Source organism: Macaca fascicularis, chromosome 7 (genome assembly GCF_037993035.2).
Source record: "Macaca fascicularis isolate 582-1 chromosome 7, T2T-MFA8v1.1".
Taxonomy (NCBI): Eukaryota; Metazoa; Chordata; class Mammalia; order Primates; family Cercopithecidae; genus Macaca; species Macaca fascicularis.
In genome coordinates, this window is record NC_088381.1 from 51281447 (window position 1) to 51308325 (window position 26879).

Sequence of the window (26879 nt, forward strand, 5' to 3'; positions counted from 1 at the left end):
TCATAGAATCAGAGCTCAAAGGAGGCACCGTGGTTTGAGTAGGTTGCTCTGCACGCCCCTCTGCCCTAGGCCATTGTGGTCAGCGGTTACCTTGGGTGCCTGGGGACACTCTGCCCTCTGCCAGACCTGGACACCAAGGTGGGCCCAGGACAGCGTGCTGCCAAGCAAGTGTGCAGCTCTGTGGCCAGCTGTGGCACAGGCGGCCAGCGGGTAGTAGAGGGCAGCGTAATAGAACAGTCCCAGCATCTTCCAGGCCCCTGGAAGGTGAAACAAGCAAAGAGACCCATGCTGGAAGAGCAGACATGAGGCCTGTGGTGAGCCCACCCAGACCTCTCTCCTGTCTCCAGCTTCCAAGCCCTTCAGCATGTTCAGCGGGCAAGAACCCTAGGTTCAAATCCAGGCTCTAACTAGTCTCAACTCTGATCTTGGGCAAGTTACATCTTGGAGCCTCAGTTTTCCCACCTGTAAAATGGAAATAATCACAATATATTAGCAAGGGAAAAATGAGAAGGTATATATATGATGCTTAGCATGGTGCCTGAGTAAATACTCAATTTAAGATACTACTTCCCCGGCTCTCAGTTCCTCCATTGCACAATGGGGCTAATATGCATACTTTGTGGCATCATTGTAAAGACTGGATGGTCTGAAGAGGTCATGTCTCAGGATAGTAGCCCATCTCATTGACAACTATTCCTGTTACCCTCATCTCCTTGAGCTCAGCTTAAAACTCCGAGAACCCACCCTATTCCCATCCCATCACACCAACCTCAGGGCCTGGGGGGCAGTGGGTACCTTGGCTGGGTGCTGAGGCGAGAGTCAGGAAGGGCAATGGGTCCTCGTCGGGGAGCAGCAAACACAGGGAGCTGAAGAGGACCATGAAGACAGCAGCAGGCACTGTCTGGGGCTTGTCCCCAGCCAAGAAATCCACAGGGCTAGCACAGAGGCAAGGACAGGGCAGGAAGGAGTTACTCAGCCCCTGCACCCCCATTACCTCCAGGCTGTATTCCATAAATCAAGGAGGTAGAGTCAGTCCCACTTTCTAGATGGGGGAATAAGACCCCTTCATTCATTCATTCCATAGATATTTGTGGAGTGCCTCTTATCTACCAAGCTCTGGGTCCTGTGCCAAAGGGACTTGGAACATACATATAGTGGGAAGAAGCCCTAAGACTGCTCCCTCCGCCCACCCTGGAAGCTCCAGGAAGCAGCCACCTCCACACTAATTGGTCTGTCTGAGCTGGCAAACCTTCAGAGAACTCAGCGAGTCACAACATCCTTGTACAACGGCCGCCGCCCTGGGCTGGGTGTGGACCCGAAGCAGAGGGCAGACAGCGGGCATAGCTGTCCCAGGCATCACCCCTCTGGGCTCAGGGCAAGCCACTCAGACCCTTGGCTTCTGCGCTGTAGCTTGCATTCATGCTCTGAGAGGTTCATTCTCCCTCAAGCACTGCCCCAGCCAGGGCAAGCTCTTTCTGGGGCCAACCGGAGACCCCAGGCTGGTTCTCTACAAAACCAGCACAGCAAGACCAGCCTCGGTGCACCGTCTGGGTCTGAGATGCGAAGCTGTCTATACCAGGGAGCTACCCATCACCTGCCCCAACCCTCTGGTCTCTTGCGCACTAGCCTGCCCAGCCCCATCTCCTCAGGATCATGCCTGTCCAGGCAGGCTCTCGGGTCACAGGGCTGAAGGAGATAGGAGAAGAAAGTTCCAGCTATGGGGGCTAGAGGTCAGTCCCCATAAATCTGCCTTCAAGCATTAGGGTCCAGGTGATACCCTCAGGGAAGACAAGGGTCAAGATGGCATTGGGATGGTCACGTCAATCCACACACGGAGGGCTGCCTGAGAAGGTACGCTCTGAAGCTGGGTCATGTCAGGCTTGTTACCCTAGGGTCTGGGTTGGAGTCCTTTCTCCCAGGTGGGCTTGTGCAAGCTCCTCCCCCTTCCTCTGGGGGTCCTGACTAAACCTGGAGACCTGGGTGGGCGTGAGGAAAGCCCCAGGCTGAGGGAGGTAGGGATGTCATTGAAGCCAGAGCTACCTTTTAGGTACCTAACAAATCACCCACCCTCCCAGAGTGACCCTGTCCGCTGCGCCCCCTGAGTGGGGGTGCCCAGACCATGGCACCAACCTGGGCAGGCCGGGCCTGCCGCGCACACAGTCAGGCCAGAGCTGGCGGCGCCTCACCAGCACGGCCAGGAGCAGCAGCACAAGGATCTGAAAGGAGAGCACAGAAGAGGGCTTGGGGTGCTCAGGCCTCCCCTGAGGATCTGAGTTTGAGGGCTTGGACTCAGGCCCCGGGATATCCCCTACCTGCCCAGTGCACACTCCTGTGGCATCTCGGGGACTGGTCAAGGGGTGACAGACATCTGGGAGGTTGGACTTGCATCCTGGTTTGGGCCCCCAGGCTGGGAGAACTCCCAGATAGCTCCCCCCACCCAGGATCTCCCAGGGCCCCCCTTCACCAGCCCCACCGGGAACACAGGTCCCACTGGCCAGGCTGGCAGTAACTTTTGCAAGCCAGGTTCAACTTGGGTTGGACTCACTGACAGCGAGGCCAGGCAGGCGTGGTACAGGCCGGGTGGTACGCTGGTGTGGCAGGAGGGCACTTCCCTACAGAGCAAAGGAAGGCTGGCTCAGGCCTGCGTCAGGCCCCCCTGGGTGTGCAGATGGGTCTGGGGTTCAAGACTGTTCACACTGAGGCTTTACCCACTACCTCCCTCAACCCTCTGATCCCTCCTACACAAGCCTGCCCAGTCCCACCTTCTCAGGGTCATTCTGGGGCCCTCATGTTCCTGTGATGTGCCGGCCCTATGCCAAGCTCTGGGGTTATAAGACTAAAGGAGATGGGAAGCTCCCAGGGGCAGCAGAGTGGACCGGCTCAGCCTGATCACTTATTCTTTTTTTTTTTTTTTTTTTTGGAGACAGGGTCTTGCTCTGTCACCGAAGCTGGACTTCAGTGGCGATCTCGGCTCACTGCAGCCTCAGCCTCCTGGGCTCAAACAATCCTCCGTGTGCACCACCACGCATGGCATTTTTTTTTTCTGTATTTTTAGTAGAGACAGGGCCTCATCATGTCACCCAGGCTGGTCTTGGATTCCTGAGATCAAGCAATCCTCATGCCTCAGCCTCCCAAAGTGCTGGGATTACAGGTGTCAGCCACTGTGCCTGGCTGAGCACTTATTCTTGCTCACCCAGATGCTTCCTGTCCTTCAAGGCCTCCCCTCTCCAGGAAGCCCCTCTGACTGCTCCTGGTCTCACAGACCTCTTCTCAGAACTGTGGTTGAGCACACTACCTGGGTCAAGCAGTCAAGGGTTTGGCCCGATGATTTGCCCTCTACTCACTGCCATCTGAGGTTGGTCTGTGACTAAAATGATCTCCCCTGGTCCGTCTCTTTTCCTGCTTCCCTCTCAACGACAGCCTCCGTGGACAGCAATGCAGGTTGCCCACTGCACAAAGATGCTCAGCCAAAGGAACAAGCAGGCCACCCTGCTCACCAAACCCAGCACCCGCTGAACTGAATGCACCTAACTGGGGATCCCTTTCTCTAATTCCACAGAGGCTCTCTATGGCCTGGCAATGGTCCTGCAGTCACCCTGGCTGAGCACAGAGGTAGACCCACGGGGGAGATAGGGGTCACTGAGGACAATGAAACCCTCCACTTCCCCAGCAGAATCATGTGGTGGAGAAAGGGAGTGAGGCAGGAGTCCTGAGCTCAGGGCTGGCCCTGGCCCTGGGAGATCAGGCAGGACTGGGTCCCTGGGGAGCGGTAGAGCTGCGGGTTTTCCCAGCTTGGGCCTGGGAGAGCCAGAGGGAGGATGGCAGCATGGGTGAGACCAGTGCGGTCTGGTGGGCGAGGGCCTGAGATGGAGCCTGGGCTGCGGCCAGTCCCTGCTTGCCCAGAGGGCTCAGCCTCCCGCCAGCACACTCTCCACTGTATGAAGAGAGGCATCAAGGCCGCATTATCCGGGGGAGCACAGATCCCTGGAACCCTCTGCTGGGTCAGCTCGGTCTGTCCTGCTCACTTTCTCTCAGGAAATCCCAGCGGATGAGCGGTGGGAAAGAAACCAGCCACTTGGTGGGCAGGCAGAGTAAGTCACCTCTGGACAGCTTCTTGGCCAGGAGACCAGCCTCTTCCCAAAGTAGATGTGGGGTCCTGAGTAGCTGCCATGCAGGGAGCAGGTTCCCACCGTTGGTGCTCCAGTCTCAGGCTCCCCACCTCCAGCTCCAAGGCCTCTCATTCCAGTGTACGGGGCAGCCCTCCCTCTCAGCCTGCATCTCCCCACATGACTAGGTCCTGCTCCACCTGTATATCTGGGCCCAGCAGGGACTTGGAAAACTGTCCCTAGAGTAGTTTGACCATTTTCCTATGGACCTTACCCCAAACCACTCCCACCCCCAGAAACGCCCTCCAGGGCCCTGTCTGGGGGAGCCTCTGGCCCTTTCTGTATCACCTGAGGTCCCCATCTGACCTCTCAGCTCAGTGTGAGGGGCCAGACGGGGATCTCAAGTGGCACAGAAATGAGCAAATGTTTGGCTGGTGGCTTGTGGCCCCATGTTTTGTGCCATGGGACAGACAGGATGGCACAGACATAAAGACCTTGGAGAGGGTGGTGAGCTTGATCCTGGGACAGGCACAGCAGGTGCTGAAGGATGCAGAGGAGGGAGAACTTGGGGCCAAAGGAGGTGGCATCTGACTGGAGTTTAAAAGATGGTTACTGGCCGGGCGCAGTGGCTCACGCCTGTAATCCCAGCACTTTGGGAGACCGAGGCTGGCAGATCTCCCAAGGTCAAGAGTTCGAGACCAGCCTGGCCAACATGGTGAAGCCCCGTCTCCACTAAAAATACAAAAAAATTAGCTGAGCGTGGTGGTGTGCACCTGTAATCCCAGCTACTCGGGAGGATGAGGCAGAAGAATCCCTTGAAATGGGGAGCGGAGGTTGCAGTGAACCAAGATCGCGCCACTGCACTCCAGCCTGGGCAACAAGAGTAAGACTCCATCTCAAAAAATAAATAAATAAAAGATGGTTAACATCTCTTTAGGCAAAGAAGGGGAAAAGGCAGCTCCGGGTGGAGGGAAGTGCATGAGGAAGCAGAGGGGCAGGCAACAGGCAGCGTGGCTGGGGCTGGTCAAGCCCTCCAGTGTGATTGCAGCCCAGCGGTGAGGTAAGATGAGGGTACAGCAAGCATGGGAGGTCCCGGGAAGCCACTGAGGATGTTTGAACCATTAAATGTTCTGGATTTTAGGAAATTTCTGTGGCTGACTCCACTGCCATCAGTGTTCATCCACCCCAACTCCAGCCTGAGAGTGCTGGGGCACCGGGCACTCCAGAGCTCTTCAAAGCTCTGAAGCAACATGTCCCCAGGGTGTCTGACTCACAGACAGAGGTGAACCCAAGTTCATCTCCTCGGGATTCCCCTGAGCTCCTAATTTTCTGCTCCCACTTCGGGGGAAGGGGGATGGCAGGCAGCTCAATTGGTTTGGCTAAGTAAGTAGATTCAAACAAATCTCTTTATTCTTACGGGTGCCATGCCCTGCAGTGGGAGAAAGGAGCTGAATCTTCTAGCTGTCACCCACATGAGGGACTGGACTCCCCATCACCCAGTGCCTGACATACACACAACTTTACTCTGAGACCACACTACAGCTACAGGCACCTGGCTCCCGGCCAGTGTCCGGGCCCTGAGGCTCCCAAGGACACAGCTTCAGATTAGAGCCTTCACCTAGGTCACAAACCATCCTCATGGGTTCCTGGGCCTCTCCTCATTCTGGTCCCTCGCAGCCCACACATACACAGTGGGATATGTGGAGCCCACAGGCTCTCAGTCAGTCAGGCAGGATGAGTGGGGCGCACGCCCTTGCTGACTGCAGGCTATTTTCCAGGTGGTCAGAACCCTGAGTCCTCCACACAACAGCTCCTTCCCCGAGGCCTGGGTGGAGCCTCTGTCCCTGCTGGATGACCCAAGCCCAGCCAGGCCGCAGCCCCAGCCCCTGGGGAGGCACGCAAGGATTTTTCCTTCTCAAGTTTCAGGTTTTGATGGAGAACAGATGTGCACACATCTGGCTCGGCAACCCCCAGCCTCACCTTTCTACTTCTCCAAACCCTCAGACAGAGCAGGGAGGTAGGGGATGGGGCCAGGCCTGGGAACAACAGGGGAGAACTGGCTCTGGGTCCTACCCAGGCAAGGCATCCTGGCAGGAGGTGGGGAACACAGAAGGGGTCCAGCTCCTCCACCAGGGTGCCCAGACTAAACCCCGGTAGAATGGACCCAGGCAAAGCAGCTGTGGCCGGGTTCTCAGGCCACCCGGGGGCGGGCTGCCTCCCTGCTCCCACCCTCGCCTGGGCTGGCCTGAGCACTCTTGCTGAAGGGAATAGGCTCTCCTCATACTCTGAGACCATCCAAAGACAACAAAGGTGGCTGTTTGCTCAGTGACTTCTCCCCACGATTTCTCCCTCTGGTTCTCTGCCTTCACCGAATCCCCCAGCCTGCCCAGAGAACCTGACACTTGGAAACACCACACCCAAATGCTCACCACAGAGACCAATAACCCCTTGAAGGCAGGTCTGCTTGCCTCAACTGCTCCCAGCAGCTTCCCCATCCTGGCTATGGGCCAGAATCACCCAGGGAGCCATCCTTGCGGATCTGAATCTGCAAGGAACACTAAAGGAATCTGTATTTTTAACACATCACACAGGTGCTTTTTAGGTGACCAGCCTTAGGTATCTTAACAGCAAGGTGAGGGGTCTTGTTCTCATGTAGCGGAAGCAGAGACTGAATGAACCCCAGAGAGGCTGTGACTTGCCCAAGGTCTCACAGCAAATAAGTGGCAGAGCCAGACCTAGCAGCCCCTGACCAGGAGCTGCTCCCCGGCCAGTTGCAACCTCTGCCATCAGCCCATTCTGATGGCCGACAGAATGAGTTTGGGGGGTTCCACACTTACCCCTCTGGCTGGAGCTCCTCGCCGCCCTGGGGCTCATCGATGTACCAGCTGCCGTAGGAGTAGTCCTCTGTGGCCCCGGGGGAGGTCTGGTTCCCTGCTGGCTGGGAGGACATTCTCCGGCCCTTCTCCTCCTTTGACCCCAGGCGAGAGAAAGAAAAGCCACTACAGATGTGAAAAGAGGCTTAAAATAGAAAAAAAAAAAAAAAAAAAAAAAAAAGACGGAAAACCCAAACAAAGAAACATTTCTCTTTAATCCTGAAGGTTACTTTCTTACTTTAGCTCTCTGGGAAAAGCCCGTCTGGGACTGAGGGCCTGAGCAAGCTGGCACAGGAGGAGGACAGGGCCTCTCGTGTCCCCTCCTCCCTTCCCGCCCATCGCACCGGTCCTGCAGAGATAGCTGTCCCCTTGGGGCCCCGGGGCTCCTGCTGGCGCATCTGTCTGTCTGACCAACCACCAGCAGGCGTTTGTTCAAAGGACCATTTTCAAAGAAGGCTTGTCCAGTCCGAGCTGCCTAGAGAGACGCCCCTTCCTTCCCTCTTCCCAAGCCCACCTAGACAGACCCACAGACACACCAGAAGGGAGGCCCAGGGAGGAAGGAGTTGCAGAGATGAAAGGGTAGGCAGGCCACAGCCAGCTCCGCACTGCCTGCCTGGGCCCTCCCAGCTGGGCTCCCTTCCCCTCCCCCAGCCTCAGCCTGCCCCTTTCTGGCCCCTTTGGGCCTCGGTGATGGAAACACACCATAATCCTTGACAAAGCCCCCCTCCTGGGGGAGGAGGCCCCAGCACCATTGGCGGCCTGAGCGCTGCAAGGGTGTGGCCAGGAGCCACCCCCACCCCCGCACCTGACTTCACACACATACCTGCCTTCAGCGCCTGCCCCAGAGCTCCCACGCCCCTGCCCGCCACATCTGCAGTGCCCCACACAGACAGGAGACCAGCATTGCAGCAACAACCGAGGGAGACCAACTGCTGGGGCTGGGCTGGGGCGGAGGCAGGGAAGGGGAATCTGTCCGTTCCTTCTCCTAGGGTTTCCATGAAGGAGGCAACATGTGTCTCACTGGTAAAACCCTTTTTGTTCCTACAACTTGATTTCACAAGGAGATAACTCACCCCCACAAGGCGGAAATTAGCTCTTTAAACACAAACCAGACCCACGGGTAGGCAAGAGGAGCCCCGCCTGCCTTCTGCTCCTCCTGGAGTGAGGTTGAGGGTGAGCAAGGCAAGGTCTGGGCCAGGGAGGAGGGCTCCTCCTCATTCTCCCTCCCCAGGAGCAGGACCCGTGCCCCAGCCTGAAGGGAGGGGCGAGAGGCAGAAGAAGGTAGAAAGCAGTTCTCAGGCCACAGTCCCTGATGGAGGTTTAGGCCCCTGAAACTGTGAGGGTCTCTGTCCTTCCAATACCCTACAAGGGTCTTGGGCTTTGACCCTATCAGCTAAGACAGTCATTCAACAGCTTTTTTAAAAAGACATTATTCATTTAGTCTTTTAACTTAAATTTATTGAACACCCAGTATGTGCCAGCACTGTCCTGAGCCCTGAGGCAGGAGACATTACAGTTCACGGGGAACACGGCCAGATAACTAAATCCCCTCCAAAATCTGAGGGGTACAAAGGGAAACACAGGCTGAGCTGGTCTCTACCATGGGAAACCAAATTTAGCCCAAGAGTATTTGGGAGTAGGGGGAGACTCTGAAGAAAATAACCTTTCCATGGTGATCTGAAGGGCAGGGAAGTCAGCTGAGCAGAGGGTGGCAGGCTCAGGATGGGGATGGGGGTGGGGAGAAGTGTGATCCCCACAGAGGAAACAGCAAGGGTGAAGTCTCAGAGTAAACAGGGCTTGAAATCCTGGAGGAGGCTGTCATTCAACTTCCCAAGCCCACAGGAAAGGATTAGGGGCTGAGCACGCTGCTAGCCTGAGTTCCTCCCCATTCTTTCCAAATGGCCCTTCTGGCAGGAAGAGGGTTCTGTTGCTCTCCACCATCCCACAGAGATATCAGCGCCTGCTGACTCAGGGCTGAACCTGAGCTTTATTTGATGTAATGCAGGAACCCACACTGGCCCTTCTGATCCCAGGGATGCGGGAAACTTGCCTTCCAGGCACGGGTGTGAGCTTCTGGAGGGCGGGACTCTATCCCTGCGTTCCCTCCTCCTGCCTTCCCCTGATGCACAGCGCCTGGCCCTTGGGTAAGAGGGACTTTAGAAACTGAGCTCGGCAAAGCCATTGCTTGTTCTGGCGGTCAGTGTTCATTAGTGGGCCTGTCCTATACAGGCTGCTGCTGTGCCCTGAGGTTCACCAGCTGGGCTTCCCAGAGCCCCCGTGCCCACACCAGAGCCCAGCAAGCCCTTCCCTGCTCAGGGGTCTCAGACTCTTACCTTAGGGAGCAACCAACTCACATCTGATTTTAAATCCACCTCCAACCATGGGAGTCCAGTTCCAGACAGGGAGCCCACTCCCTCTACAAGGCAGCGGTGTCTGGGGTTAGACATCCTTGCCTATCAGAAACCATGCCCTTTGGCCAGGTGTGGTGGCTTACACTTGTAATCCTAGCACTTTGGGAGGCCGAGGCGGGTGGATCACCTGAGGTCAGGAGTTGGAGACCCAGCCTGGCCAACATGGCGAAACCCCGTCTCAACTAAAAATACAAAAAATTAGCCGGGCGTGCTGGTATGCACCTGTAATCCCAGCTACTAGGAAGGCTGAGGCAGGAGAATGGCTTGAACCCGGGGTGGGGGGGTGCGGAGGTTGCAGTGAGCCAAGATCTTGCCATTGCACTCCAGCCTGGACAAAAGAGGGAAACTCCATCTCAAAAAAAAAAAAAAAAAAAAGAAAGAAACCATCCTCTTCCTTGGAAGAAGCCTAACTCTGCCTTCCCCAGGCTGGTTTGGCAGTGAGCAAGATGAGTCAAGCCCTGCACCAAATGGAACCTGATGTATGGTAGGGCTTGAGGGACACGACACCAGAGGGGAAGTGAAGTGGGGGAAGAGAAGAGAGACAGACGGGAGTTGGCTGTTTGAGACGAGGTGGTCAGGGAAGGCCTCACTGGGAAGGTGGTATGTCGCTGATACCTGAGGGGAGAGAGGGAGGTACCAGTTGGGCACTGGGGTCATCTGTTTTGCGTTGATCTAAAGGAAAGCCTGACTCTGGGTAACTTATAGGGAAAGGGAGTTTATGTGGCTCACAGTTCTGCAGGCTGTGCAGGAAGCAGCACGGCACCCGCATCGGCTTCTGGGGAGGGCCTCAGGAAACCTACAATCGTGATGGAAGGTGAAGGGGGGTCAGGCAGGACACTTGGCGAGAGAGGGAGCAGGAGAGATGCCAGGCGCTTACCAATAGCCAGCTCTCACATGAACTGATAGAGCGAGAACTCCCTCATTACCGCAGGGAGGGCACCAAGCCATTCAGGAGGGATTCTCCACAATGACCCAAACACCACACACCAGACTCCACTTCCAACATTGGGGGTCACTTTCAACGTGAGATTTGGAGGGGACACACATCCAAACCATATCAGGTACTGAGGAAAGGCAATCAGGTTGCCCGAAGGAGCCTCCATCCACCCAGGGGCTGCAGATAGGCTGGCAGAAAGGGACCCCAGCCGAGCCCAGGCACAGTCCCTTCCCCGCCCCCCACGGAGAACCCAGTGCCAACAATACCACCTCCCTCCTCATGGGGAGACACAGAGGCCACCAAAGGAGGCCCTAAGCAGAGGGGAGGAAATGGTGAGCTTCGTCCTTCTCCCCTGGCGTGGGCCTGGCAGGCAGAGGGCAGCCTTGTGCCCGGTACTTTGGCCAGGGCAGAGCTGGAAGGTCCAGAGGTAAGGGCCAGGTTTCTGCATGGCAGTGGAGAACGCCTGGTTGGGGAGGCCACCTAGCTGGATTTGAACCCTGGGACTGGCTATGTGGCCTTGAGTGAGTCTTTTCCCTTCTATGAATCTCACTGGCCTCTATCAAATCCAGCCTGGAGATTCTCATTGTGAACTCTCCCCTCAAGGCACCCCTCCCTGTACACCAGCAACCAGTTGTAACAAGAAGCTCACAGAGAGTGGTTGTGACTTCCTAGGTGACCCCATTGCTTCCCACCTGCCCCCTCCTGGCCCCCAGCTGCCCTGCCCAGTCTGGTGGGGGCAGAGGGGCAGGCTGGGTTGAAGATCCACGGATAGCGGGTAGCCGTGTGGCTCAAGCTGCAAGGTGAGCCCACTTCTTGAGCCCAAGGTACCTCCTCAGCTTGGGGCTAGAATCGCTTGGAGCTCCCATCTGCAAAATGGGAGGCTTGGCTCTGAGCTATTAGGAAAGATGCTACCTGGGCAGATGGCAGGAGGCAAAAAGTGTTAGGAAGAGAAGGATGGTAATGATGTGCCCCTGAAGAATTTCTCCGAAAGCCTGGGCAGCAGAGTCAAGGGCCTGCCCTCTGGAGCTGGCTTTAAAGGGGCACTGATACCCAGGAAGGTCCAGCCCTGCCCTCAGGAGAGGGCAGGCTGGAGAGCAAAAGTGCTCAAAAGACAGAACTGCCAAAGACTGAGGAGCAGGGAGGGAAAGGAGGAGATGGCTTGTGCAGTTTTGCAGGCTCCCTGGAGGAGGGGGCCTGGAGCAGGGAACTGAAGCCATGGAAGATCTGGAATGATAGCAAGAATGAATTTACACGTGTCTCAGGAGTGCCAAGAAGGGAAGTCTGAGAGACAAGGAGAGAGCAGCATAGGGGTCAGGGCAGGGCTGCCTTGCTGTGGCCAGCATGAGCCCACGTGGCACTCAGATGAGGCTGATGCCAGTATCCAAGGAGCAGCTCAAGCCAGCAGGACTCCCAGCTGGGCACAGATTGGCGGGTGGCTAAGCCCTGCTCAATATGGGAGGAGGTCCCAAAAAGCTTCTGGACTCTGAGCCAATGAAGGTCATCTGCCATTTGGGCTTGGCACAGAGCTGCTACGCCCCTCAGGTTGGAGCTGGCCCATGAAGGCCTTGGGACAGGGCTTCCTTCCTCTCATGTTTTTGTTCAAGTTGATTAAACCTGAGGAATTTTTGCATCCAGAAACAGAGGCCCACGTGCATGCCTTCGGCAGCCTGTGATTATCAAATCCTCAAAGGGCAAAGTGCTAAGCTTAGAAGAAGCTAACAGCAGGCCAGAAGGAATGGGGAAGGCCAGCAGCATCCCCAGAACCTCAGAAACATCCCCTCAAGGACTCCCAGATCTCCCAGAGCACCTCCAGAATCTCAGCAACATTCCTGAGTTTCAGTAATGCCATAAGAACCCCTCCAACCTCAGTATTGCCCCGAAGGACCCCCAGACCTTCAGTAACACATGAGAACCACTACAACACCTCAGGACACTCAAACTCCGGCAAATCAACCACAGATTGGAACAAGATGTTCAAAAGCCTGTGAGCATTTGCAGAAAGCCTGGAGACTCCTGTTGCTCTCCACCCTCCCATCTCTGAGTCCTACAGCAAACCCAATAGTTCTATGACACTCAAACCTCAGGAACACCCCCAACTCCCACAGCACAGAAGAGAATGCCCAAGAGAGGAGCTTCAGTCCAGGAGTTGGGGGATGGCCCCTGTGCCTACCTGTGCAGCCCAGTCACCTTGAGAGTCCATGAATAAACAGCCAAGAAAGTCAACCTCATGCGGGCCCGTGAGCTCGGGGTGTGCCCTCAGTGGCGCAGCACACTCACACATACACATCCAACAGCCCCTCGCACACACACGTGCTTAATTCTGACACCAGACCAAGTCTGACTCTACCCAGTGGGCTGGAAGGCAGTGTCGTTGGCTGCCGTGCTCACGGTGGGAAGAGTATGGATGTGGCTGTCTACCTCCTGTCTCTCTACCTCCTTCCTCCCCTGCCATGTGGGAGGGTCAGAAGCACCAGCTGATGTTCCCTTCCTGCAGTTCTCATGCCCCCCTCACCAACAGCATCATCATAACATAAAGGATTTAGACCAGGCTCTCGTATGACAATGGACACTGGTGAGGAGGAGGAGGGTAGCCGGCTGTTCCAGGGGAGCAGCATGTTCTTTCCCTCCCAGAGAGCTAGGCTAGTACTGACCTGGAGGAGGGAAGGCAGATTTCAGCTCAGGACAAAGGTAGCCTTCGTACTCTAACAGAGTAGTGAGGGCCCCATCATGGGAGGCAATCAAGAAGAGGCTGTTAACATCAATATGCAACAGAGGGTTTCCTGCCTTCAGAGGACTAGACACAAGGCCATGAAGATTCCCCAGCTATAAGAGCCCCACATTCCCCGTTCCCAGCACGTTCCTCCCTGGAGTGTTGTCACTATGGTGTGTCCTTGGGATGTAGGCTTTGTGCTGCCCTCCTTCTTCACTGAGGACGTTGACTGCTGGGCAGATCCCCTGACTTCTCTCTCCTTGTTCTGCTGCTGACCACAGGACAGGGCTCTCCACCAACCTCTTGCTCACAGGCAGTCAGATCCAACTCAGACAGGACTCTGCAAATGTCTCACGGCCTTTTGGAGCTCCTGCTAGCCCCCCAGTGTCCCCTGAGGGCAGCCCTCCCCAGGTCTCCGACCTTATTCATCAGAATTGCTCCAGCCCATCACTCTGCTCACTTCCTGCTCCGAGGCCCTGATTCCTGCTCACTCCCCACTCCTCACCCCATGTGCCTTCTCCCTGTTCCCTGACCTGTTCCAATCCCATCTGGCCTCCCAGGCTTGGCTCCAGCCTACCTCCAACCAGGCGCTCTCCTGACCTCTCCCTTCCTTGTCTCTTTCCTTTCCTTTATTGATCACTCCTGGAAACTTGTCCCTCCAGGCAAGCAGGATGCTCCCAACACAGGGCCTCCTTCTCTGAGCCCGGCTCCAGCTAGGCTGGGATCCTAGAGGGATGGCTGGTTGTGCGGTCTCGGCGGTTGGCCCTGAGCAGTGGCCCCAGCACCTGCTTTAAAAGGTGCTTGATCTGCTCCTCCCGGAAGACAGCTCCCCGCTTCCCCAGTCTGGCTGTGCCCCTCCTCCTGCCCTCACAGACCTCCTGCCCCTGATTCCAGGATCAGAGGAGCCCACCCCACCCCCCTCTCCAGCTCAGGCACAGAGCAGGGGCTGGGGCCCCACACAACACACAGGGCAGCTTGTCTCCAGTGGTAGAGCCTCTCCACACCCCCAAACCATTTGCTCGAAACTTGATCTCCTTGGCCCTCAGGCTTCTCAGTGGAGAAGCCTGCACAGGGCTTTGATGGCTGAGTTTCCCCAGATGTGGCCTTAGAGAAGCTGAGGAACCCCCTACTTACACCCATTTGTCCCCATCTATCACTCCCAGGGGGCCACTGCCTGATGAATTGCTGGAGGGGAACCACCAGCTCAGCTTTTAATAACCGGATCCGCATCCTGCTGCCTAGCTGGGCTGAGGGCCCTGACCATGCTAAGGGGAGTCGGGGCTTCAGGGATGGAATTCCAGATATGATCTATTCCTGGGGGAAGTGAAAAAGGCCCCCTCGGAGCTCTCTCTTCTATTTCTCACTCCTCACAGACAGGCTGGCGTTCTGGAGTCCTGCTCTTTGCCCCAAGTACATGCCTGCACCCTCCAAGGCTGCAGGACAGTCGACTGCATCGCCCCTCACCTGAGCACAGGCTCACCCTGCCCTCCTTCCCCTTCCTAGAGGGGGCATCCTGCAGGGATGCAGACAAGACTGGGGAAGGAAATGGCGCTCAGTGGGTGCTCCAACTAGGTGCTGTGGCAAGCAGGGCGGGGAGGGAGTAGATAAAGGCCGGGCCAAGAAGCAGGGCCCTAAATTCTCAGGAGAAGGGCCCTGGAGAGGCGGTCTCTTCTTCCTTGAAGGAGAAAGGGAGTGCCACCTATAAAAATGTGGGACCACAGGCTTTTGTATGTAAGATTGGCTTCCAATGATAGTGAAAGACCCTGGAAGAGAGGACTAATAAGGGCGGTGATGCCAGAGCCAGGCCTGCCCAGTGGGAGGCAGGGAGAGGGAGAGAGAGCAGCTCAAGCCGAGACAGGGAAGCAGCCAGCCAGCTTGGATGTGATCACCATCTTGTCCATGGAGAAAAGGATTTTTAGTTCCAAAGGGTTAAACCCACATAAAGAGAAAATTAACCTTTGGCACACTTTTAGGAATCCATTCCCAAGGAATGTCTGTGTGCATGTATATGGAGACAAAATTCCCAAAGCCGTTTGTAATGGCAAAAATAATTGGCAACAACCCCAATATCCATCCCTAAATGCTGATAAATTGACACACTGAAGTACTATTTTGCTGTTAAAAAGAATGAGGTAATTCTCTGTGGACTGACGTGGCAGAACCTCCAAGACATATCGCCAAGTAACAGTAACCAAGAAAGCAAGTTGCTGAACAATACATAAATCGTGATCTCATTTTATGCTTCTTTAACTAGGTAGACATATGTGTATGTATGTGTGTATACATAAAAAGTGAATCTGGCAGACACACAGCAAACTGTTCACAGTGGTCACACTTGGGGGAGGGATGAATTTTGGAGAATGAAGGAGGATTTTTCACTTGTTTGAAATGTATATTTTAAAACTCATATTGCATGTGTAATTCTTTTTAAATAAGCCTGCTATGAGTAAGGATCTGTGAAGGCATCACTGAGCTGTGTGAAATTGATTCCGTCCCCAGCGCAGTACTGCACATTTCCCAGTCTCCCTTGAAGCTAGATGTAGCCCTTAGACTAAGTATTGGCCAGTGACTTGGAAAAAGAGTGTTGAGCGTAATTCCCAGGTTGTGTTCTTAAAAAGAGAGGTGTTTTCTTTACCCCTCCTCCTTCTAGCTGGCTGAAAAACAGTTGTGATAGCTGGATCTCAGGCAGCCATCTTGGACTACGAGATAGAAGTCATGAGTTAAGTAGAATAGAGCAGTAAGTTAGCGGCAAAGACAGAGCCTTAGCTAAGGCCAGGTTATAAGGCTGAAGGAGACTCCTGCTGTACCCCAGACTCCATCACGTCCAAAAAAAACTTAAGCCCAGAGAGGCCACATGATGTGCCAGGGTCAGTGACTGACCTAGGGAAAGCTTTGCCAGAGATTCCCCACCACCACTACCACACACACACACACACACACACACACACACACATACACACACCCCCCACACCCCTACCTCACTGCTTTTCCCCCAAGAACATCCCTTCCTAGAGCTTGGACTCTGTTTCATTGTATGGTTGGGAGACTCCTGGGATTGAGGGAAGGCCCCCAGTGTTGATTAAGCCAAATGGCAGGATTGAGACACACCTCTCAATGCTTTGTCTGATAACACAGCAGAACCCCTGCCCACTGCTGGGTCTGTCTGTCAATATCTGCTCCTGGCTTCTTTATTTCTCTCTTTCTTTCTTTTTCTTTTTCTTTTTTTCTTTTTCTTTTTTTTTTTTTTTTTTTGAAACGGAGTTTCGCTCTTATTGCCCAGGCTGAAGTGCAATGGTGCTATCGCGGCCCACTGCAACCTCTGCCTCCCAGGTTCAAGCGATTCTCCTGCTTCAGCCTACTGAGTAGCTGGGATTACAGGCATGCACCACCGTGCCCAGTTAAATTTTTTTGTATTTTTAGTAGATACGAGGTTTCTCCATGTTGGTCAGGCTAGTCTCGAACTCCTGATCTCAGGTGATCTGCCCACCTCGGCCTCCCAAAGTGCTGGGATTACAGGCATGAGCCACAGTGCTCGGCCCCTTTCTCTTTTTTTATCTGTTTGTCCTCCTGTCTGCCTTTCTGCCCCTGTCCATCAGTCTCTGCCTGTCCCTCATATGCCACTCTGTTTCATCCTCTCTGTGTCTGACTCAGTCTCCCTCCTTTCCTTCTGTCTCTCTCTACTTTCCTTCTGTCTCTCCTCCTTCTTTCTCTGTCTAACTCTGTGTTTCTCTCTATCACGCTCTCTGTTGTTTCCTTTTGGTTTCTCTCTCCTGCTCCTTGTTTTGCTCCCCACTCCCCAGTCTGGCTGTGAGGTTTGCATCTCTCCTCTTAAAGGTTTTAGGCAGTACCTTTTCTAAGCTAGCCCAGGCCATGCCTAAATCTCTGATCTTGGGCCTTGTCTTGTGCTGACTCCATGCTGCCCCTGCCATCTCCTGCCCTCTTTCCCACCTTACCTGCCCTGTCTGTCCCCAGTGCTGCAGGACGAGTGGTGCTGGTCTCAGGATCCGCAGTCTACAGGGCCCTGGGCTTGGACACCGTCTCAGGGGTTTGTGCCTTCAGAGCCTGGTGCAGCAGCCAAGCAACTGGGCACATGAAGGCAAAGGTCAGTGCTGCTGAGCAGTAAGGCTACCCTCTCCCTCCTGCCAGACCAGGAACTTTAGCCCCTCCAAGGCAAGGCTGGTAGAGGGGGGCTGTCAGGGCAAGCCCAGGGATCACTGATGCTGCCCTAGCTCCCCTCCTCCAGCTCCTCCTCAGCTGGAGGTCAGAGCAAAAGGACTTGAGGGATGGCCCAAGACTCTCCTGACAGTGCTTGGTGCTGGAGCCCGGAGCAGGAGGCCAAGAGAGGAAAAGTGTGTTATCCGATGGCACTGGCGTGACAGAAAGGATCACAGTTACTACTCATGACAGAAAGCTTCAAAGTAGCCAGGCCCCTCGGTGGAAGGAAGAGACTAGGCTTCTAATTTTGTCTTTACTACTTATTGGCTGAGTGACCACAAATGCAGCCTGTTGGAACTCAGAAAATAACACCCCAAAATGAAAGCCTCCGAAGCAAAAGTGACCGAGCTGTCTCCTGCCCTCCTGTCTCTCAGACCCGTTCTCCCCCGAGGACAGATGTAGAAATGAGAATCCCTCCTCCTGCAGGCGGGTCATAGAAATCAAAACCCCTTTTCCCCAAGGCCAGCCATAAAGCCTACAGACTCTAACTTTCCCCAATTTCTGTGTAAAAACGGGCCTCAAAGAAGTTCTCAGGCCTAGGTGGGACACGGTGGCTCACACTTGTAATCCCAGCACTTTGGGAGGCCGAGATGGGTGTATCATTTGAGGTCAGGAGTTCGAGACCAGCATGGCTGACATGATGAAACCCCGTCTCTATTAAAAACACAAAAATTAGCCAGGCGGTAGTGGTGCACACCTGTAATCCCAGCTACTTGGGAGGTTCAGGCAGGAGAATGCTTGAGCCTGGAAGGTGGAGGTTACAGTGAGCCAAGACTGCTCCACTGCACGCCAGTCTGGGCGAGAGTGAGACCCTGTCTCAAAAAAAAAAAAAAAAAAAAAAAGAAAAGAAATGCAGAAAGTCTCAGGCCTACCTTGTTTGATCGCAGGCCAGACCTCCACTCCAGAGTCCTTCCCATGCCCACACCCGGAAGGAAGAAATGCATGCTCAGAGAGGCCAGGAGAAATCCAGACAGACAGGCCTTGCTGGGTGTCCCCACTCGGTCTATTACATTACATCATTATCATTTTTGACCAATCATATCGCTACACAGCTGTCCATATGTCCTTGAAACTCAGCATAAAAATGGACAATTTTCCCTGTATCTCTGGGTCCTTATTGGGAAAGCTCCTGTGTACGCCTCTCCTCCTATTCACCTGCCTCTTGTTGGTGATTTCCAGCCAACCTTCAGAGGGCGATGGGGAAGGTTTCCCCCGGCCCCTGCAGCCCCTCCGTGCTCGGGGCTCCAGTTTTCCCATCTGTGCGATGGAGGGGGACTGGCTGCCATCCTTCCCTTTGCTGGTCTGAGCCTGTGATCCTGTCACCCTGTGGGCCTCTGGCACTGTGGACTTGAAGGGAGTGGAAGGTGGGCCTGGGGTGACGTTCCCCTGCAGGGGAAGAGAGGCTGCTGCGGGGGACTGGGTGCTGAAGGTCCAGGATGGAGCAGTGATGATCGCATGATCGCATTGGACCAGGAATCAGGAGACCCAAGTTCTGTCCCTTCACTACCCACCTGCTCTCTCTGCACCTCGGATTCTGTGCCTATGGAAGGGGATGAGTCTCAGCCCCAGGTCCTTGGCTCCAGAGAACTCACGGGACTCCCTGCTTGCCAGGATTCAGCTCTGCCTGGAGGAAGGAAGTAAAGTGTGGGTGGGGAGGGAGTTGGAGGTGGGTCGTTGAAGATAGGGGTCTCAGAGCCCTCAGGGGCCGTGGGGGTGTGTCAGCGGGGGAGGTTGAAAGGAGCCATTGTGGGAAGCAGGAAGGGCGCCCTCTGGGGCGGGCTAATTATAGGCCCTGGCTCTTCCAAACAAAGCCAGCGGCCTCTGAGTGGCCATTCTTTTGGGGAAGAAAGAAGACTGCAGGGCCCCATTAAAGTCTTTCACGCTGGAACTTTGGAAGGTGGCTTGGAAGTTCACCTCCCAAGGCTGCTCCCTTCCTGCCTTCCTCCCCTCACCCCAGCCCACATACACTACTCCTTCTTGACTCCCTCTGGGGAACCAGGCCCTGCCCCCCAGAGACAGTCTCACCTGGAGTTTCAGCTTTTTGAAAACTGTAGGAGGCTGAATCAGGGAGGCAGCTGGGAGTAGAGAGAACCTGGGAAGGGAGGAGGGATCTGGTGCTGCCCTGTGGCCCTGGGATCAGTTTCTCCATCTGTAAAATGGGCGTGCCAGCCAGCTCTGACTTGCTGAAATTCATTGAAGTTTCTAGATTCCTACATAGAACTGAGGCCAGACCCAGAGATGCCTGAGCATCAGGGTTTCTGCCTCCTGTCTTGCCTCTTACCCTCCAACACAGCTACCCTCCCTCCTCACCAGCTGCTTGCCCACTGAGGCCCCAGGTTGCAACTCTGAGTCCAAGTTTGACTCAAAAGCCCAAAATGGTCTTTGCTTGTCACAGATGGAATCCAAATGAAATAGCCAAAAGAACTCTTATTCCTTTCTGCATAAGTAGAAGCTGGGTTGGATTTCTTCATCAATTTATTCATTCATGCATTCATTCATTTATTCATCCATAATGCTTTAACCATTTCCCAGGCACCTATCCCTCACCCAGCCTGGGCACACAAACATGATTCCTGAAACAACATTCAGGGCATTGAATGATGACTTGTGTGGGCAAGTCATCATTTGAGACAGGAGAGGAAAATGCAAAATGGGGTGGAGGAGGGAGTCACTAACCCGGGTCACAGGGGAGGAGGCTTTTAGCCAGTCTGCAGGATGAATAGGGCTGCATCGGGTGGAGCTGGACAGTTTGGGCAGTGGAAATCACACCAGCAAGGGTAGGGAGGTAAGAAAAGGCAGACCTGGCCTGGGGCAAAAGGGAACCATCCCCAGGACATTATGTTAAGTGAAATAAGCCACTTGTGAAAAGACAAATACCATAGGATTCCAATTCTATGAAGCCCTGAGTAGTCAAATTCACAGAGACAGAAAGAATGGTGGCTGCCAGGAGCTGGGGGGAGGTGGAAGAGGAAGTTGTTTTTTAATGGGTGTAGAGTTTCAGTTTTCCAAGATGAAAAGAGTTCTGGAGATTGGTTGCACAACAATGTAAATGTATTTAACACCACTGAGCTGCACATTTCAAAGTGGTTAGGACGGTAAAGTTTATGTGTATTTGAGTACAATTTTTTTTTTAAAAAGTAACACACATCAAAAAAAGTAAGCCTTCGCCAGAGAGAATGGGGAGGGGAGGCAAGAAATAGGAGTGGGTGTGGACGTTAGGTGGTGGAGGATCCTAAAAACTTGCTAAGGCCAACAGAGCCACCTCGGATTCTTTGTAGAAAGTCGGAGGGAGGTTAGCTGGGCATGGTGGCATGTGCCTGTAATCCCAGCTACTCAGGAAGGCTGAGGCAAAAGAATCGCTTGAACCCGGGAGGCGGAGGTTGCAGTGAGCCGAGATCCCACCACTGCACTCCAGCCTGGGCAACAAGAGCGAAACTTGGTCTGAAAGAAAGAAAGAGAGAGAGAGAGAGAGAGAGAAAGCAAGCAAGCAAGCAGGGATGGAGGGAGGAAAGGAAGGAAGGAAGGAAGGAAGGAAGGAAGGAAGGAAGGAAGGAAGGAAGGAAGGAAGGAAGGAAGGAAGGAAGGAAGGAAGGGAGAAAGAAGAGAGAGAGAGGAAGGAAGGAAGGAAGGAAGGAGAGAGAGAAAGAAAGAAAGAAAGAAAGAAAGAAAGAAAGAAAGAAAGAAAGAAAGAAAGAAAGAAAGAAAGAAAGAAAGAGAAAGAAAGAAAGAAAAAGAGGGAGGGAGGGAGGGAAGGAAGGAAGGGGAAAGAAAGAGGAGGAGGAGAAGGAAGGAAGGAGAAGAAAGAGGAGGAGGGAAGGAAGGAAGGAAGGAAGGAAAGAAAGAGAAAGAAAGAAAGTTGGAGGGAGGGAAAGAAAGGAGAATGAGGGGTATAAGGGAAGTACTGAAGGGACTTGGGATAAGGAAGGAAGGGAGGAAGGGAGGGAGGGAGGAAGGAAAGAAGGAAGGACGGAAGGAAGTAAGGAAAGAAAGAAAGAAAGAGACAAAGAGAGAAAGAAAGAGAAAGAAAGAAAGAAAGAAAGAAAGAAAAAAGAAAGAAGGAAGGAAGGAAGGAAGGAAGGAAAGAAAGTTGGAGGGAGGGAAAGAAGGGAGAATGAGGGGTATGAGGGAAGTACTGAAAGGACTTGGGATAAACCGACCGGGAAAACGTGATTCTGAGAATGGGCCCTGCTTGCAGGGGATGGGGCTGGGATACGTGTGCGCAAAGTTTGGTCCTAGGGCAGAAGCAACTGGACTCCTATCTTGTAACATCTCTGCGGGTCACTTCAAATATGCAAGGGAAGGGAGCTGCTTTTACTGAGTCACTAAGCTCCAAGACCTCAGACCTGGCAGAGGCAAACCACCACCTCCAGACCCACGATGGTTGGCCATGCCCAGCCGCTGAGGCAAAGGTTTCCAGGTAGCCTCTGCCACCTACCCTCTCCCCCAAATGGCCATACTGTGGTCTTTCCTGACATGAATTATAGAATTTCAGACTATCAGAGCTGAGAGATGACTTACCTGCCCCACTATCCCAATCATAAAGATGGGCACACTGACGCCCAAACAGAAGGGATCTGCTGAATTTCACTTACAAGTCAGGCGGCTAGAACTCTTTGCCTCAGCTTCTCCCTGGGGGATCTGAAGAAACTGAAATTTAATCATTGCAGAGGAAGCCTGCTATATACATTGGGACCCGTAGCTGGGCTGGCCAATACCACTTTTTTTTTTTTGAGACAGAGTTTCGCTCTTGTTGCTCAGGTTGGATTGCAATGGTACAATCTTGGCTCACTGCAACCTCTGCCTCCCAGGTTCAAGTGATTTTCCTGCCTCAGCCTCCCAAGTAGCTGGGATTACAGGGATGCACCACCACACCTGGCTAACTTTTTGTATTTAGTAGAGATGGGCTTTCACCATGTTGGTCAGGCTGGTCTTGAACTCCTGACCTCAGGTCATCCATCTGCCTCGGCCTCTCAAAGTGCTGGGATTGCAGACGTGAGCCACCACACCTGGCCAATACCACTTTTAGACTTGGTATCTTTTACTTTATGAAAGTGACACATTTCAGTCAATGTAACTTCAAGTGAGATTTTTTTTGAATGAAATCTATGCTGTCTATAAATGTTCTCTTTAGACTCAGAACTCTACTACAGTTTTAGGGTACAGAATTCCCTAGCTCCCTAATATAATACATTTAAATCTTTGAGCCAGTCCCAGGACATGTTTAGTAGGGATAAGTGTAGATAGAATTCTGAGGTTCAGATCTCAACACTTACTCACTAGCCATGTGATCTTGGATGAGTTTCCTGACATTCTCTCAGCCTTGAATTCTTCATTTGTAAAAGGGGGAATAATTATATCAACTCACAGAGCCATGTAGAGTGCCTGGTATCCAGTGGCTGCTCAACAAAGACTGCCATTAATAATGAGGCTGATGATGATGATATTGGGTAATGATGATGGTGATGGAGGTGATGATGGTGATGCTGGTGATGCTGCTGCTGCTGGCAGTGATGGTGGTGACTGTGATGATGGCAGTTATAGTGATGGTGGTGGTGACAGTAGTGGTGGTGGTGATGGTGATGGTGGTGGTGATAATGGTGATGACAGTGATGGTAATGGTGATGATGGTGATTGTGGTGGTGGTGGTGGTGGTGATGATGGTAATGGTGGTGGTCACTGTGGTGGTGATAGAGGTGGTGGTGATGATGGTGATGGTGATGGTGGCTGTGGTGGTGATAGAGGTGGTGGTGATAATGGTGATGGTAGCTGTGGTGGAGATAGAGGTGGTGGTGATGATGGTGATGGTGGTGGTGGCTGTCATGGTGATAGAGGTGGTGGTGATGATAGTGATTATGGTAGTAGTGGTGATAGAGGTGGTGGTGATGATGGTGATTGTGGTGGTGGCTGTGGTGGTGATGATGGTGATTGTGGTGGTGGCTGTGGTGGTGATAGAGGTGGTAGTGATGATGGTGATTGTGGTGGTGGTGGTGATAGAGGTGGTGGTGATGGTGATGGTGGTGGTGACTGTGGTGGTGGTGACAGTAGTAGTGATGGTGATGTGGTGGTGGTGATGATGGTGATGGTGATGGTGACTGTGGTGGTGGTGACAGTAGTGGTGATGGTGGTGGTGGTGATGATGGTGGTGATGGTGACTGTGGTGGTGATGACAGTAGTGGTGATGGTGATGGTGGCAGTGGTGATGATGGTGATGGTAGTGGTGACTGTGGTGGTGGTGACAGTAGTGGTGATGGTGATGGTGGTGGTGGTGATGATGGTGATGGTGGTGGTGACTGTGGTGGTGGTGACAGTAGTGGTGATGGTGGTGGTGGTGATGATGGTGATGGTGGTGGTGACTGTGGTGGTGGTGACAGTAGTGGTGATGGTGATGGTGATGGTGGTGGTGGTGATGGTGGTGATGGTGATGGTGACGGTGACTGTGGTGGTGACAGTAGTGGTGATGGTGGTGGTGGTGATGATGGTGATGGTGATGGTGACTGTGGTGGTGGTGACAGTAGTGGTGATGGTGATGGTGGCGGTGGTGATGATGGTGATGGTGGTGGTGACTGTGGTGGTGGTGACAGTAGTGCTGATGATGATGGTGGTGGTGATGCTGGTGATGGTGGTGGTGACTGTGGTGGTGGTGACAGTAGTGGTGATGGTGATGGTGGTGGTGGTGATGATGGTGATGGTGACTGTGGTGGTGGTGACAGTAGTGGTGATGGTGATGGTGGTGGTGGTGATGATGGTGGTGGTGACTGTGGTGGTGGTGACAGTAGTGGTGATGGTGATGGTGGTGGTGACTGTGGTAGTGGTGACAGTAGTGGTGATGGTGATGGTGGTAGTGACTGTGGTAGTGGTGACAGTAGTGGTGATGGTGATGGTGGTGGTGGTGATGGTAGAGATAGTTCTTACTGAGGGGAGTCCTGAATCTCCCCTCTCCCATCGGGTAACACCAAGACCCAGAGTCGGGGAGAATGGATTCCAGCCTGACAACTCTTTGGTGTAAGAGGCCCTGGGCTGTCTGCAAAGTGAAGCTGTGCCTCACATTGTAAGTCTTGATTAATAAGGTAAACTAGGCCGGGTGCAGTGGCTCATGCCTGTAATCCTAACGCTTTGAAAGACCAAGACAGGCGGATCACTTGAGGTCAGGAGTTCGAGATCAGCCTGCCCAACATGGTGAAACCCTGTCTCTACTAAACATACAAAAATTAGCCGAGCATGGTGGTACATGCCTGTAGTCCCAGCTACTTGGGAAGCTAACGCAGGAGAATGGCGTGAACCCGGGAGGCAGAGGTTGCAGCGAGCCAAGATCCTGCCACTGCACTCCAGCCTGGGTGACAGAGTGAGACTCCATCTCAAAAAAAAAAAAAAGAAGGTAAACTAAGGGTTTGCTCCCTGAGAATAGACACTGTCTCCCTTCCCTTGAGATCTCCCCACACCCCAAGCCAAGAACTCTTGAGAAAGAATAGGCACATGAACAGGCTCTCCCAGAATGGGAAGTTCTGGATACCACATACCCATGTGCTCCCCACACCAGAATCTTCATCCTTGACCCTGCTCTAATTTTTTCCACGGAACTTAACATCTTCTAGCATACATTATAATTTTCTATATTTAGTGTTTATTTTTGTCTGTCTCTACCCACCTGCCCCTAGAAGATAAGCTTCAGAGGGCTGGAGTTATTGTTTGGTTCACTGCTGGATTTCAAATGCCTAAAATAGTGTCTGGCACACAGTAGGTGTTCAAGAAATACTTGTTGAAGGAACAAATGCTAAAAGGAAGGGATCGATGGAACAAAACTTGCCTGGGTCAGGCCCAGCTTCCTGCCTTGTTACCTGGTTTCTCCTCAAACAAACAGAGGTGGGTGGGGAGTGGCCCTGAGCACCCAGCCTGCAGGCTTTCAGACTGGGTCTAGGCTGGGCTGTGGGTGAGAGGCTGCAGTGCTCAGCCTGGCAGTTGGTCTCTCAGTGGCCATGGCATTCAGGGGACCTGAACCCTGGGTCTCTGCATCCCTGCTGAGCCAGAGGCTGAAGGCCGAAGAGAAGACGCTAGATCTGGAGTTCGAAGTTTTGAGCGTGGGGTTTAATGAGGGGGGTAGATACGCCCTGAGACTGTCAGCAGAGAACCCCCTGCAAGTGGGCTCTGGGGCTGGGGTGCAGTTGCAAGTGAATGATGGGGACCCCTTTCCTGCCTGCTCTGCTGTCACTGATGTCATTGAGCAGCAGGAGCCTGGCCAGAGCCTCACCCTCACCAGGAGCAAGTTTATCTTTACTTTGCCCAAAGGTATGAAGTAAGGATGGGGTTTGGGGGAGAGAAAGACCCTGGAACCCCTGCCTGAGCCCCTCTCTGGGACCCCAGAGAGCCTCAGGAGAACTGGGAGGGGCAGGGTCGGAGCTCCAGACTGCATCCCAAAGCTCTGCCGGTGTGACCTTGGGCAAATTCTGGGCCTCTGTGGCCCGCACCTCCTTCAGTGTGGCGTGGGGACACTGGTGCCCGTCACACAAGGTCAGGTGAGAAGGAAATAGAAGGGCAGATGAGAGGTGGCTTTGTAAATGTAAAAGTGCTGAGCACACAGCGGGTTTGGGATCCAGTCCTGGGCAGTGGACATTACACCGAGTAATGTTACACTCAGCTCCATGTGCCTGACCCTGAGCCCCACTTGATTGTGGGTATGTGGGGGTAGACAGAAATGAGGAGACCTGGGACCTGCCTTCTGTAACTTCCAGAGCAGGTGGAGAGGAAGGAACTCCAAGCAGAGAAGAGTAAAGTGAGCTGGAATGAGAAGGAAATCCATGCCTAGACTGTGAGGCCACCCCAGCAGGCTGCCTGGAGGAGGAGGAATGTGAGGGAATGGGGAAACAAAGTCCCAGACTTTAAATGGCCATAAATCGGGGGCAGGCTGAACTCTTCCCCAGTCTAGGAGTCCAGGGTGGTGGCAGGACCTACGATCATCCCACAGGCTAAGCCCTCCCTTCCTCACCCCTGCCCGGTGGGCTTGGATTGGGCATCAGCAAAGGGAGGCAGCCATGGGTGGGGCCTAGGAGGGAGTCGCCTACTAGGGAAATCTTAGCCAAGACTGCTTGGCTTTGACTCAAAGGCTGGGCAGCCCAGGTTTCCCCAGGGCCCTGCCTGTCCTCCTGGTCTCCTGGCACATGCAGAGAAACCTGAGACCATCTCAGAGCCCCGTCTTCCCTCATCCAGGTTTCTGCAAGAATGATGGGCAGCACGATGCTCAGCTGCGTGTGGAGGCACTGAGGCTGGACGAACCCTCGGGACGGGCAGCCCAATGGGTGGGTGAGGCCATCTTCCCCATCTACCCGAGGCCGGACCAACCTCGCATGAACCCGAAGGCTCAGGATCACGAGGACCTGTACCGCTACTGTGGCAACCTGGCTCTGCTCCGGGCTAGCACAGACCCCACAGCCCAACACTGTGGGAGCCTGGCCTACAGTGTGGCCTTCCACGTCCACCGGGACCCTCAGCCTCCAATCTCAGACAGCCCTCCCGGGGCTGGCCAGCCAGAACTGATGTCGCCATGCCCAGAGCCCCAGCTCCCCAGGCTAAAGGTGGGTGCTCCCTGGGTCCCAGTTCAGGTTGTGGGCTCACCGGGCATAAGACCCAGCCTTC

The 26879-nt window shown here is 53.9% G+C and overlaps 1 protein-coding gene across 8 annotated transcripts in view; it reads right to left on the reverse strand.

Moving 5' to 3' along the window:
• STRA6 (signaling receptor and transporter of retinol STRA6) overlaps nt 1–17088 on the reverse strand; it is a 32945-nt gene extending 15857 nt beyond the window's left edge. The window contains exons 1-6 of one of the 8 annotated variants that reach the window (XM_005560059.4): nt 16991–17088; nt 6944–7074; nt 2546–2612; nt 2131–2216; nt 796–935; nt 91–257 (exon numbers count right to left, since the gene is read on the reverse strand). In XM_005560059.4, coding sequence (XP_005560116.3) covers nt 91–257; nt 796–935; nt 2131–2216; nt 2546–2612; nt 6944–7056 — 573 coding nt within the window. In that variant the 5' untranslated portion in view covers nt 7057–7074; nt 16991–17088. Of the gene's footprint in view, nt 1–90; nt 258–795; nt 936–2130; nt 2217–2545; nt 2613–6943; nt 7106–7217; nt 7267–7493; nt 7659–7802; nt 7990–16990 lie in introns of those variants that run through there. The other 7 variants (XM_065548174.1, XM_065548173.1, XM_065548176.1 and 4 more) reach the window with 7 other exon arrangements.
• Between the last annotated feature and the right edge of the window lie 9791 nt (nt 17089–26879).